This window comes from Tupaia chinensis, unplaced genomic scaffold, assembly GCF_000334495.1.
Source record: "Tupaia chinensis unplaced genomic scaffold, TupChi_1.0 Scaffold141231_1, whole genome shotgun sequence".
Classification (NCBI taxonomy): domain Eukaryota; kingdom Metazoa; phylum Chordata; class Mammalia; order Scandentia; family Tupaiidae; genus Tupaia; species Tupaia belangeri.
The window spans coordinates 1,693,030-1,706,802 of record NW_006201094.1 but is presented as its reverse complement, the minus strand read 5'-3'; the positions used below and the strand labels follow the sequence as shown (position 1 = coordinate 1,706,802).

At 42.2% G+C, this 13,773-nt stretch overlaps 1 protein-coding gene and 1 long non-coding RNA gene across 2 annotated transcripts in view; both read left to right on the top strand.

The window, feature by feature from the left end:
- The window catches only part of LOC114005002 (uncharacterized), a 31,211-nt gene extending 25,663 nt beyond the window's left edge, over positions 1 to 5,548 (top strand). The window contains exon 4 of the long non-coding RNA XR_003546942.1: positions 5,277 to 5,548. This is a non-coding gene — a long non-coding RNA (uncharacterized LOC114005002). The remainder of the gene's footprint in view (positions 1 to 5,276) is intronic.
- A 1,239-nt stretch (positions 5,549 to 6,787) lies between these two features.
- Positions 6,788 to 13,773, top strand: part of ATP13A4 (ATPase 13A4) — a 168,342-nt gene continuing 161,356 nt past the window's right edge. The window contains exon 1 of the mRNA XM_027766130.1: positions 6,788 to 7,114. Coding sequence (XP_027621931.1) covers positions 7,052 to 7,114 — 63 coding nt within the window. The 5' untranslated portion in view covers positions 6,788 to 7,051. The remainder of the gene's footprint in view (positions 7,115 to 13,773) is intronic.

Below are 13,773 nucleotides of genomic sequence, written 5' to 3'. Positions count from 1 at the left end.
CCGCCCCAGCCTCGCTCTCGGCTGCTCAGCACCGAGTCACAGTCCCCACCAGTCACTGGAGGCAGTGCCCTGATTCTGCTAATTGGGACCTTGCCTCATTCCCAAGCCCGAGGTCCCCTGTGGGCACTTCTGTTCCCAAGTGCTTGTCTGGCAGCTTGCCTAGAGCCCCATGTTCTTCTTAGGAGTCAGACTCGCCTTTCTCTTGCCAGGCTCCCACCCAGAATTGGAACGTTGCCCCGGGCCTGAGTTTTCTGACTGGGGCTTGGTCACTAGAGGACAGATTCTGCTTGAGCAAATCCTGTCTGGATTTGCAAGTGCACCTGCCCCATCGCTGGACTACACTGGACTTTCTCGTTCTGTCTTATGGACTCCTTTCTCTTCCCTTTTGGCCCACTGCTTTCCTGAGCTGTAGGCAAAGCTTGCCACAAGCTTCAATTCCTGCCGGAATGAACTTCTGTTAGCACCTGCAATTCCATTAGCTCCCCAGGCACGGATTCTTACACCAGTGGGTAGACCTAGTGCTATAGCTTAAGTCGTCTCGATCCTGCCTGAGTAACTGGATATACTCAGCAGTTATGTAACACGACCATGGCTTCATGCCACTGGTGCGTTCTAGGAAAGTTCTATTTTAATCAATACTTCGCAAGTGAAATTCTCTTTTAAATATTCTAAAGGGATTGTCTCAAAGAATCCTATTTTGATCCTTGTACAGAAAGCAAGTAGCCATAGGGTAGTGTGTGAAGTACATTATTCAAGATTTGAGCTGTGGTTCGAGTCCCAGTTCTCAGACTGTAACCTTGGATGAATCATCATAGTTTTCCTGCAACTGTTTATTCATCTGAGCAACGAGGAGGGCTACACTAACGTCTAAGATCTGATCTAGTTGTGGTAGTCTCTTATTCTTAATCTGAGACCTGCAGATGGCATAATGGCTACGTTGCTGGACTCCCATGTAGTCAACCCTGGTTCAAGTCCCAAACCTGGCAGCTTTAAACTCACACGGGGCATGTGTGAGTGTGTGCCCAAAATTCTGAGATGAGAATGGAGAAGGGGTTACCGCATGGCCGTCCCCCATAGGGGGTGATATCTCTCTTTCTGTCTCTCTGGTAAGTACATGCGCCCTACAGCAAAAAGTTCTCTTAAAAAAAAAAAAACAAAACACTAGTCATTCCTTAATTTATTTTATTTTATATATTTAAGTTGTCAGATTTTTTTTTTTTTTGAGAGGCTTTCACTATAGGGCGTGTGCACTTGTCAGAAAGGCAGAGAGAGACAGAGAGACAGAAAGCGAGAAATCACCCCCCAGGGTGGATGGTCACGCTGCAATCCCTTCTCCTCCATTCTCCTCTCGGGATCTTGGGCATGCACGCACACGCGCAAGGCGTGAGTTTAAGTCACTGGGTCCGGGACTTGAACCGTGGTCAACTATGTGGGAATCCAGCGACATAGCCATTACCCTAACTGCTGGTCCCTAAATTGTCAGATTAAAAGTTCTCAAAATTTAGTTCCCTGATGTGAAGCTTCTGCCTGGGGATTTACTCTCTTGGCTTTTTTTTTTTCCTTGTGAATTGTCCTTAGTGACCCGGAATTGTCATAACAGATGTTGACGGAAGTAAGCATTACAGACGGGGAGCTGCCTTTACCTCAACAGAACTTTTAATTTTTCTTTCTGGCAATAACAAAAAAGGAAGGGGAGCTCTTCTGAAAGGGGAACAGGAGGCCACCCCAAGCCACCTTGATGAAGGTCACAACCCTGTGCTGAGCAGGGAGAGTTGAAAGCGATCGCCCTGAGAAACAGGGCCAGCTATTAGCCTGATCTTTGCTTCTGTAATTAGTAGGGAGGCTCCGTATCTTTGTCTGAGACCCTTTAATCTAGGTTTTGCTAAATGTTTTACAAACGTAATTAATTCAATTAAACTTCACCTGCCACCTTGAGGCAGGCAATTCCTCTCGGGATATCACATCTTTGCTCGCTGTGGTCTCATCTACAGACGAGCATCAGTGCAGATTAAGATAATGAGCAATAACAATGAAACCTTGCATGAGGTCGAGTTCTATGACTAAAGCCTCACGTGCTGTACAGATATCGGATCTGTGTAATGAGGACTGAAAAGGAAGCTTGAACCAGCTTCTTTCCAGGGACCACAAGGCAGAGATACGGCTCTCGTGTTAGGGTCCACTCCCTGCTGAGGACACTGACCTCGAGTGGCTCTTTGTGGCCTCTTTATGACTCAGTTCTCACAGCTTTCAAATGGAGCAGTAATATTGCTCACCTTGCTACTTCACAGAGGTGTTGCAAGGAATGATGTTTGTAATATGCTGTGGGGTTCAGAAGAAAGATGGAAATTAATATGTGGTGAAACATCATTACCACTTATCTTCACACCGGCCAAACGTGCCAGGTGAGGAGTCCTGGCAGAGGAGCTAGTACTACCATGATTGCCATTTAACACCTATTCTAGACACCCAAAGAGGGTGAGAACCATCCAGGGTGGCTGGACACTAGTGGGACAAACAAAAGCCAGCCGAGACATTGCATCACCAGACAGTTAGGTAGTGGTTTTGTTCTCTTTCCCCTTCCCATTCTTTTATTTATTTATTTATTTTTAGAGAGAAATTTTTGCTATAGGGCGTGTGTGCTTGCCAGAGGAACAGAGAGACAGAAAGCGAGAAACCACCTCCCAGGTTGGATGACCACACCACAATCCCTTCTCCTCCATTTTCCTCTTGGGGTTTTGGGCACATAGGCACATGTGCCTGGTGTGAGTTTTAAGCCACTGGTTTGGAACTCAAACTGTGGTCCACCATGTGGGAGTCCAATGATGTAACCATTATACTAGCTGTTGGTCCTCTCCTTCCCATTCTTATACCAGGTAAAGTATTTGAGAAAAAAAAATGAATGCAGACCAAATCAGAAAATGAACGAAGCAACTTTTCCTCTTGATTCTGAATTATCAGTCGTATGCATAATTCACAGTCTCCAGAAAGCACTCGTGTGCAAGCCCTCCTCTGCACTTGGCTCTCGGTGTCAGTAATGGTCCCCATCCATCTGCATGGAGGGCTCTCTGCCTCCATGAAGCCATGCTGGCCTAACTCTCTGCTTAAACTGTCTCTGTCACTCTGTGTGTGTAATGAACACATGTCTGGAAATTTATATTCTGCTGTAGGTCTTGCTCCTTAATAGATTTACCTCTTCTAGGCATATTTGATTAAATCTCCATTCTTCATCCATTACAGGCCTTGGAACATTGACGTTAATCAAATAAATGATAAATGAACATGTGAACTGCCAGCAAAATGTCCAAATTAGAACCTGGACCACACCAAATGCACACCTACTGTGTGCACGTGCTGTATTGCAGCCTGGGAGGCTCGCGTAGTGTGGAGTAGAACTATGAAGCAGGAGAAATTAAAGGGAGAGACATGGGTTTAAAGATTAACGTGTCAAACCGTATTCCAAAGGGAAACGAAACATCTAACAGGGTCACGCACACTGTCTGTACATACAATAGGACACAGAAAGACGGAGACACTTTAGTGATGATCGCTGTCACAGGAGAGCACAGGCCGATCAGAACTCACCATGCTTAGGCAGCTCAGCTTGTCTGCAATGTCATGGTTACTCGTTGCATTACACCCAGACCAAAGGCTGGCCTTCCAGACTTCCATGGAGCGGACCAGGGTTTCCTACCACATCCTGTTCCCTTCGTGGTCACACACCCCTGCCTGCAGGGGAGTGACGGACCTTCTCTGTATAAGACTGCATTTGCAGGGTCTCCAGTGTATCTGGAAATTGGGCAAAATGACCTCAGAGAGGTAGAGAGATGTGAAATGGCTACTGGACACTGGGAAGGATCGTGGGGGGACAGAGGAAGGTAGAGTGACAGAAACGGAATTGTAGGTAGAAAGAATGACACTGTAAAGTCCAGTGAGGAGGATGCGGGTCACAGCAACGGACCGTATGTAAGGGTTTCAGCTGGTTGAGATGATGGCTATACTAATTACCATGATTTCATCGTTACACCATGTCTGCATTTACTGAACATGCTAACAATTGTCATGTCAGTGGAAATTATGACTTATTTTCATTTTAATTTTGCTATAGGTATAGGGCATGAGTGCTTACATGGAGAGAGAGAAAGTGGGAAATACTTTGTTTTCTTTATTTATTTATCAGTTGTTGGGCACTTAGGTTGATTCCATATCTTAGTTGCTACAAATAATGCGGCAGTAAACATGGCAGATGCACCCTTCTTACCCCAACGATGGTGCGTGAGTTGCCTACTATATTCAGGGATCCAGCCAGAAGGAAAAAGTGTAGGTGTCTCTAGCTATGGAGGGGAGGATGGGAAGCCTCTCTCACCTGCCCACTGGTGCTGGTACAGTTTTGTCATTTTACAAATGACCATTCCTCAACTTCCATCAGGTGAGGTCAAATGTAAACTCTTCTTGTTTTCTCTGCTAAATATTTAAATGCCTGCCTACTAGGCTATAAAATGCTCACTTAATTTTTTTTTTTGAGGTACAGTCTTCTTTTAATTGACATTCAATTTCCATTCCATGATATTCTCCCTCTTAAAGTATACACATCACTGAATTTTAGTGTGTTCACAAAATTAGTGAAGCCATCATTAATCACAGAGTATTTTTATTACCTAACCCCATGTGCTTATTTTGACCCTAAAATCAACTGTTAATTTTATTTGTTACATTGTGCTAATAGTATTTTTGGAAACTCACAACGACACATCTATAATTTTAATTAGCCTTGCAATGGGTTTGCTTAGTTTACTATTTTTAATGTTTGTGCTATTTATAACTTACAATTTGATCAAGGGTTTGCACTCACACATGCTCACACACATTGGTGTTTGGGGTTGATCTTGTTAGAGTTACTTGTTTCAGATTGGGGATGTCAGTGCCCACAGTTGAAGGAGAGTGAGTGAACACAGTGTAAGTATTTATAGAACATCTACTATTTTCCAGGCATTATTCCGCAACAGTTTCAGGAGATAGGTTCTGCTATCATTTCATATTTTTTAACATGTGAGCAGATAGAGGCTGGTGGAGTTTGTATAACTCTTTGTATCTCAATCTGGCGAAGTCCAGATTTGAACCCTGGCTGTCCATATTCAGAGCACATGCCCTTAACTACTGTGCTCTACCACTTGCTGTTAAATTGGACCTTTAGTTTAATCATTCCAACGACACTTGATCAGTGCTGTGTGATGTGTTTTCCTAAGTCCCTCATTCTGTTCTCTCCACGGTCCTGCCAGATGTGACCAGATGGGAAGAACCGGTTGCCATAGGTGAACCCATCACACAGCAAGGTCGGCACAGAGAGCAGCCAGGTTCCAGGGTTTGCTTCCCAGAGCCAGGGTAAGTGTGTGCTTGTCTTCAAGATACGAGGACTTCTGACAGTACTTCAGGTGTCCGTCCGAGCTCTCACAACGATAAAACACCGTCTCTCTCTTGTTTGCATGCTCAAATCCCTACACCAGCCTGAAGACAGCAAATATGACTTTATTTATTTACGTAGTCCCTACATTCAAATAAAATGCTTATTGAATAAATGCATGGATAAATAAAAACACGCGATTTTCCGCGGACTCACTTGAGTGTTTTATTTTTAGACCTCTGTCAGAGTTTAACCACAGGGCCTGCCAGTGGTGTGGTGGCTAATGGCTGCATGAATGGCTGACCCTGTGGTGTGAGTCCCAGACCTGCTGGTTCGAAAAACATGAGGAATGTGTGCCCAAAATCCCGAAGGAAGGGAAAAATGGAGAAGGGGTTGTTCATGACCACACCCCATCGCGAGGTCCTTTCTCTTACTCCCTCTGTCTTTCTCTCTCTCTGGCAAGCACACATCCTCTGGAAATGAACAGAAATGCTATTTATAAACTGGTCTATCTCCTGGGTTAAAAAAAAAATCTGGTTCTGGTACATCTAACCCCTTTAGTCTACAGAAAACTTCTAAGTGTTAGACTTTCTAAAGTTCTTTTCATCATTCCTAAAGGATCGATTGGACTTCCAGAAGTTCAAGGAGGGCCAGCCTGTGGTGTGGTTAAGGTGGCTGGATCCCACATGGCTGACTTTACAGACTGAGTCCCAACTCAGTGGCTTGAGAAACACATTCATATGTGGTTTTGCATATGTGCCTAAAATCCCAAAAAGGAGGGAGAAATGGAGAAGGAATTGCAGCATGACTATTCTCCATGGGAGAGAGGGGAAAGGATGCTTTATTTTGTCTCTCTCTGTCTCTCCAGCGAGTGCATGCACTCTATGGGGAGGGGGGGGAGATAGTAATAATAAATAAAAAAGAATGCAACCACCAATATTTTACTGAAAGGAGACTATATCTATTTTGATTATACCTTTGTTCTTTTCCTACATGTTTTTCAAAAAGGTAAACTTAACGTGACTTGCATACATTAAGTAGAATGTTTTTGCGTACACAAGAAACTGTGATCACAAGTAGCTTTGGAAGGGGATTAGTGATAACTTGTACTTTTTGTAAACAAAAAGATTGGTGGCACTACCACAAACCTATGAATCGAGGCTTTCACTAATCAGATCTGCAGCTCTGCCAGCCTCCCTCCACCTCAATCCTGAACCTCTGTGAATAAAGCAGTGACCTGGGAGTCCTCGCGCCTGCTCCCCATTCCTCGCCGGCCTGCCAACCCCGCATTGTCCTGCTGGATTTGCAGTCAGATGTCTGCTGCTGGCAGGCACCGGGCAGGCAATGAGTTCTCTCGCTGTAAGTTGGGCACAAAAAGATCAGCATGGGAGCAGCCTCCTTTGGGACAGCTGCTCTGAGAGAACACAGTAAGCAGGGAGCAGCCAGAAATCCCTCCTAGCCCAGGGCCACCGTGGGAGGAGTTGAGTTTGCTAAGTATTGTCATTTGCTAAGAGAAGGTGTGCGCTCAAGAGGAGGTTTCACCTAGAGGATCATTAACTCTTTCAGTCAGCTAGGGAGCGGCAGTGGCTCTACAAGTTCATCCTGGAAGCGCCTGCTCAGGAAGGTCAGGGAGAAGAAGTGGAATAACTTTTCATGGGGGATCACTCTGAGAAGGGCCAGCATGCTTTGCTCAACGAAGGAGAAGAAAATGAGATGGTAAGAGCGTTGCCACATTCCCTTCTTTCCATTCCCAATCCCTGGCTTCTGACACACTCTCGCTCTCTCTCTCTCTCTGTCTGTCTCATACTCACACGCACTCACACACATACTCACACATGTCTCAGCAATTTGACCCTGGTATTACATGAGAAAATGCAATGTTCAGGAAATCTCTGTCCCGTGAATGGGACCTCTGACAGCAGAAATGTGCTAGAATGGAAATATTGTATTTGCTTTATCAGAATGTTTTCTTCTTAAATAAAAGCCAAAGGGAGAAGCACAATGCCACTTTATGATCCGTTTTTGAGACTGACTCATCACTATAGCAAGCTCTGTTGAAAACTTGTAGAAATTTTGGCAAATCCCTAATGCGAGGAGCCACATATCCCTGATAGGAACCTCGCGGTGAGCAAGAGTCCAGCTGGGTCTTTGACCTTCCTGTCTCACGTTCCTGTTCGAGACCGCTGGACAGAGAAGATACCTGAAATAGGAACAACTCTCAGCCTCCACACATTGCTGTTTCCTTCCAGAACTGTACTCGGAGCTCTCTACTTATGCAGATTGGTTACACAAAACTTTCTGTAGTTCATGTCTCCTTTATTTTAGGAACTACAGGAAATCAGAGATGACTCTGAAGTTCCTGCGGAATTTAAAGCTGTATTTCTCAATTACAGTCTAATGAAGAGAGAGTTAGAAATGCATCCTTCTGTTTAATAAGGTCTTTCTGCTAATTGTGTCAGCGTGGTCTTTTATGCCAGTAATGATGTAATTAAAATATTAAATTGTGATGCTCTCATTTTATAATAGCACTTTATCTTCCTGGAATTAATATGTAAATAACAAACCTGAAAGATATTTACTTAAAATGTTTTCTTGGCTAATTGCTTTTGCTTTGACTATTAAATTCTTTGTTTCTAAACTGGTCTTTCAAGTCTAATCTGCTTACCTGTTCCTATAGTAACAACATTTTTGGGGCTTTCAAGAGTAGATCCCTTCTGCTATCAAAGCTCAAAAGTTATAAAGCGTTAAAAGGCACCGTAATCAGGTGACTTGCTTAACCATGTCCTTACTTCTTACAGACTTGATTGACAAATGACAATCATCTTCAGGCCCTACACTGATGTCCCCAGAAATGACTTTTGGATCCTAGGTTGGATATCATCTTTATCTCTCTGAAATGTTTTCTTTAGGAAGTGAATATTCCATAACTCTCTATATTAACTTGGAAATAATTAAAATAATTACCTTCATCTTGAATACTCATCACCAGAAGGTGGGGGGGGGACGCCTTCCCCTGCAATGGTTTCCTTCCCACCCCCACGCCATTGCCTTTCTCTTTTGGAAACACACACTCTTCCTTTACGCTCCCTCGGCTCTTCCACAATGGTCTTTTCAGTGTTGTTGAGAATGATACATCTTCTAGAAGGCATTCACAGGTCTAGGGAAGCTACTACTTCTTTTCCTAACCTGCACAGTCAACGCAATTTTGTTCATCATTCATCTTCATAACAGCACCACTAACTGTATCAGGATGTCGGCCTACTTTTGCGGACAGCCGAAAACCCAGTTAGGAGAGGACCTTCCGTAAGGAAAGGGACACTGTGTTTTCTGGAAAGAATCATTTGGCCCGTAGTTTCAGCAGAGGTGCAGTCATTAGTATGCACTCCTGAGCTCTCCATCTCACTTGGCCAAGAGAAACCTGGCCACCGGCCTGTTGCTGTGTCTTACACTATGGCCCATTTTAACTCACTCCTCCATCTCTCACCCAGACGTCAAAGATGAGCAAGATATCTTGGCTCTATTGCATGCATTTTTATAGTGACTTTTGGTTTACAAAGTATTTTGTTGGCCACCAGCTAATTTAATCTCCACCATAACTGTGGGGCAGGTGCTGTGATTTTCACTTTAAAGATGGGGAAACTGTTGTCCAGACAATTGCCTGACGTTGCCAGCCAGGAAGTCCAGGAGCTGAGGCGTCATATAGGATGAGGTACTTTGGTAGCTCTTTGTCTCTGGACATGCATAGAACTCATTTATACACCTTTCTCAGTCCTTCCCCGGCACATTGTACTTGTAGCAGGAGACCACATCTCCTCCCTTAATAAAACAAAGCTAAGGAAAACCTCAGATCTTTTCAGATGGCTCAGGATCTGCTCTGTGATGTATGATTTATATTGCCTGAGTAAATCTGTCTCTTTCGACTTCCACATTAACCCCTTTCAGAAAGCCAAGCTTGTTCAGAAATTTGCCACGCTGAAGTGTTTATAGTTTCTTGCTTTATAAAGTACCCTGAGTTTGGACTTTTGTAAACCTAATTCCTGTGATGATAGAAATGACTTTAGATTTCAAGAGAACACAGCATTCTGGGGTTTAGTCCTCATGTTGAATGAAGAAGAGGAGTATTCCTAGCACTAACAATGCCTGCGATTATCTTCTGTTCCAGAGTGAAAGGGCAAGAATGAGAGAGCAGCTCTAGGTGACCAGAGTGTAAAATGAGAAGGGAGCCACAGTCAGAAAAAGTTTTCAAAAACAGGGAAGGAAAGGAGAGAAAGTTCAGAAGAGGCTCACCCTAATGACTACCTCAGAAAGGTCTCAAAGAGGAGACTCCCAGAGGACACTAGAAGGCCTTGCTTGCACTAGCCGTGGCCTAGCCTAGGTCAGTTTTCACATCCATGAAATAGGTGTGGTTCCTTCCCCCCTGCCTATCTCTCACGGCTTTCATGAGGATCAGCTGAGATAATCTTTGTGGCAGTGTGTAGGGAAAAATGAAATTCTGGAGAAGTGTGAGTCACTATGATCCGACAAAGATAAGGGGGCTTTGAACCTCAGCAGTTAACCAACAGAATGACTACCACCCAGAAAGAGCATGTCATTTCTTCTTGCTAAACACCAACAAGAGAAGTAAGTGCTTTCATTCAAAAGCTACAGAAGTCCTTTATAAATAGGAACAGAATTACCTCATACTTACCTTGAAGAGAAAACACTTACCTGTCTGGGACTCTGTTTCCTTATTTATAGAGCGAGAAAATCAGACTGCCTGGGAGCTCAAGTCCCTTTGACTTTCGAAGCCACATATTTCTACTTTGAAAGGACTTAGAAACACTGAGAGCTCATTTCCTTATACCGTGACTGAACGAAGATACCCTATTTTAATTGATGTAAATATTACTCATTATTATCTTCAGTTATACTTGAATGAAATCGTAATGTTTCTGGGGAGGAGTTTTGTTCTAGTGAGACTGGTTTCAAAACGAATGTTCCCTGATTCCACCTTCTTCCCCCGGGTTTTAGCAAATAAGAATAAAAAAGCTCTTGTATTTTTTTCTAGTGAAAGGTAGCATGTTTGTTGTGAAAGTATTGAAATGCCAAGACTCTAAAGAATAAAGTCAACATGGTTTATAAGTGTATCATCCAGACATAACCAATATTATCCAATATTGGTGACTTCTAGGCTGACAAAAAAATGCATGCACAAAACTCACCATGTTCTAATTATTTTACTACAAGTTGATATTATCCGTGCCTTTGAGATTATTTATGTCTGTTGTATTTATTTCATGGAGAATACTTTGGAATGGCATGCAACTGGATATTTCTTTTTAACTTCTTACTCAGTGATATTGTATTAATGATTGAAATAAATAATGTTGGTAGCATTTATGCCACAGAAGTCAGTAAGTGCTACAGGGCTTCCACGCTGCCCCAACCGAGGGCTGGCTATTAAATATTTGTCAGCACACCACTGAATGTATTATTTCTTCATGACTTCTTTTTTTTTTTCACCATTCACATACAAATAAACAAACATTTTTATTTGTAAATTATCCATTTGTTTGCACTATGAATCTTGGCAAAACAGTATAGAGTCAATCACAATTTGTTCTTTAAAAAAATGTGCCCCATGTACTCACAAATAGTATTTTTTTTTCATTGAGCTCTGGAAAACCCAGCGTATCCTTTTTTTTCCCCTCTAAATCTTCATGTCATATAGACACTATTAAAGATTTGACCAAGGAAAATACAAAAAGAAAAGATTTAAGCTAGGTATGAGAAAAAATGGCTCCTGTGTCTACCAGTAGAGTTTTTGTGCTGGACATCTCTTGCCTCAGACCCCAGTCCCCTTAATGCCCTGCCCAAGGGCCTGCTCACCTCCTCTGTATGAGGGTCACTTATTCTTTTTCTATAACACATATTAATTATACATATGTAGGGGGTACAGCATGATTTTTCATTACAGGAATATAACGTGTACTAATCAAATCAGGTTAAAGTATCTATTATCTCATATTTCAAAATAGCTTAGAGCGAGGATTTCAAATGTTCTGAACACAACGTAATGATGAATATATATATTTCTAACCAAAAATGAAGTAATTCCATCTGTACTTTCTTTAAGCAGGCATTTCATTACATCCGAACAAGTACCATAGATACATTTTTCCTTTGGTAATTATAGCACTGCATAATCACCTCAGTGGTTAAGCTGTGGTTGGGTGAATTGTGCTGGATCAAGCCAATCGCTCTGTTATTCTTGATTTTATTTATTCATTTACTTGGCTGTGATGGACAGCTTTACAGGTTGATTTTTATGATCTTATTTGTCAGGTTATTTCTATAGGATAAAGCCCTAAAATAGGATTACGGCATCAAAGGGATGTACATTTTAAATTTTGATTCACATATAATGCCAGATTGTTCTCCAAAAATCTGATTGTACCAAAGTGTAATCTGAGCAGCAATCTTTCTAAAGAATACTGGCTTTCACTGAGATACGAGAAACAGTGTGGGAGAATGGTAGACAGTGGAGAGCGAGAAGGAGAGAATCAAGGGGGGAGGAAGCAAAACCTTTAATGAAAGTGAAGAATCACGTCTTGGTGATAATGGGTATGGTAATATCTTTAACTGGACTAGTATGCAGTATATTCGTCCCCACAAAGTTCATTCTGTATGCTGTCAAGATGTGCAATAATCAGATGGAAAAAATAAGAAAAAATTTCAGAAAAAAAGAAAAAGTAAAAAAAAAAAAAAAGTAAAAAAAAAAAAAAAGTAAAAAAAAAAAAAAAGTAAAAAAAAAAAAAAAGTAAAAAAAAAAAAAAAGTAAAAAAAAAAAAAGGATACTTGGGACCAGCAGTTAGTGTAATGGCTATGTCGCTGGACTCCCATGTAGCTGACCGCAGTTTGAGTCCCGGACCCATTGGCTTAAACTCACGCCAGGTGCGTGTGCGTGCGTGCCCAAGATCCCGAGAGGAGAATGGAGGAGAAGGGCTTGTGGCCTGGGCCTCCCCCCTGGAGGGTGATTTCTCACTTTCTATCTCTCTGTCTCTCTCTGTCTGGCGAGCGCACACGCCCTATAGCAAAAACCTCTCCAAAAAAAAAAAAAAAATAAAAAAAAAAAAAAAGTAAAAAAAAAAAAAAAAGACACTTGTGTTCTCCTCCATACTTGCCAACGTAGTCAATCTTTTTAACTTTGGCTCATCTGGTATGCAAAAATATTGATGGGTGTATTATTTTTGCATTTTCTTCATTTCATCTTAACATATCTTTGTAAGTTTATAGACTTTTTTTTTACTTGAATGTCTTAATTTTATTACCAATGCTGTCCTAACCAGCAGAATGCATAACTACAATAAGAACATGCAAATGAGGAAAACGAGAGAGACTCTTTTTAAACTTACACGTCGGCTTAAGAACCTAGCAGGCGGGTAATGTAGCAGCCGGTTGGTGTGTGGTTGTGCCTATAGTGTGAGCGAGGGGCGTTTGTCCTCACCAATTGTTTGGCTCACTTTGCTAGCTGACGTTTGTCTTTTCTGCTCTTACACCAAGGAGCAAAAGCACCTCCCCCACCTCAACAACCACTTACTTATTATGCTCCATGGGCACCTCTGAGTTGGTTGGCAGTGTTAACTCGTGAACCCACAGATCTCATAGTGGAGGAATTGTGTTCAGGCTGAGACATTTTGTCAGTTGAAATGTTCAGGAAGCCGGGCCACAGGCCAAGTCTAATGTCTTTATTCTCGATTCATTGCTGCAGAACTCCCATGAAGTCAACTCATCTTTGATATAAACTCTTGAGGAGGGAGATTTAATTCTTCTTGAGGACAGAGACCCTGCTAACTTCACCCTTCCATTCCTCATATTCCTGCCCACTACCCCAGAAGTTAGCATAGTGTCTGGTACAGCCCCTTGGTCATATTTAATAGCACAAGTGCAGTTGCAAACTCCATTAACTGCAATTTTTCATTCTGAGGAGAACGTGGAGGCAATAGGGGTCAAAGGAGAAGTGATGTGAGTAATTTAAAGGGAAACATAAAACATTTTATATTATTTATTCGGAATGGTCAATAATCCCATAAATTTATCACTTGGCTCCCCTCTCCACTGAACAAATAAAAGCTTACTCTTCAGAATTTGTCATAGTACAACATTTTTTCTACAGGATGCTTTTTTCCTATTCTTTCATCCATTCACACATAAACTCAACAAATATTTAAGAAACCCCTGCTCTATTTCCTGAGCCCTTCATGCTGACCAAGAAAGTCACAGTTGAGTGGGCAGGACTCAATATAGAATTGTAGGTCCCAATGCAAAAAGACATTGTTCAGAATTATTAAGAATTTCAGGATGGTTAAGCAGAGCATTAAGCCGAGGGCCCTTCT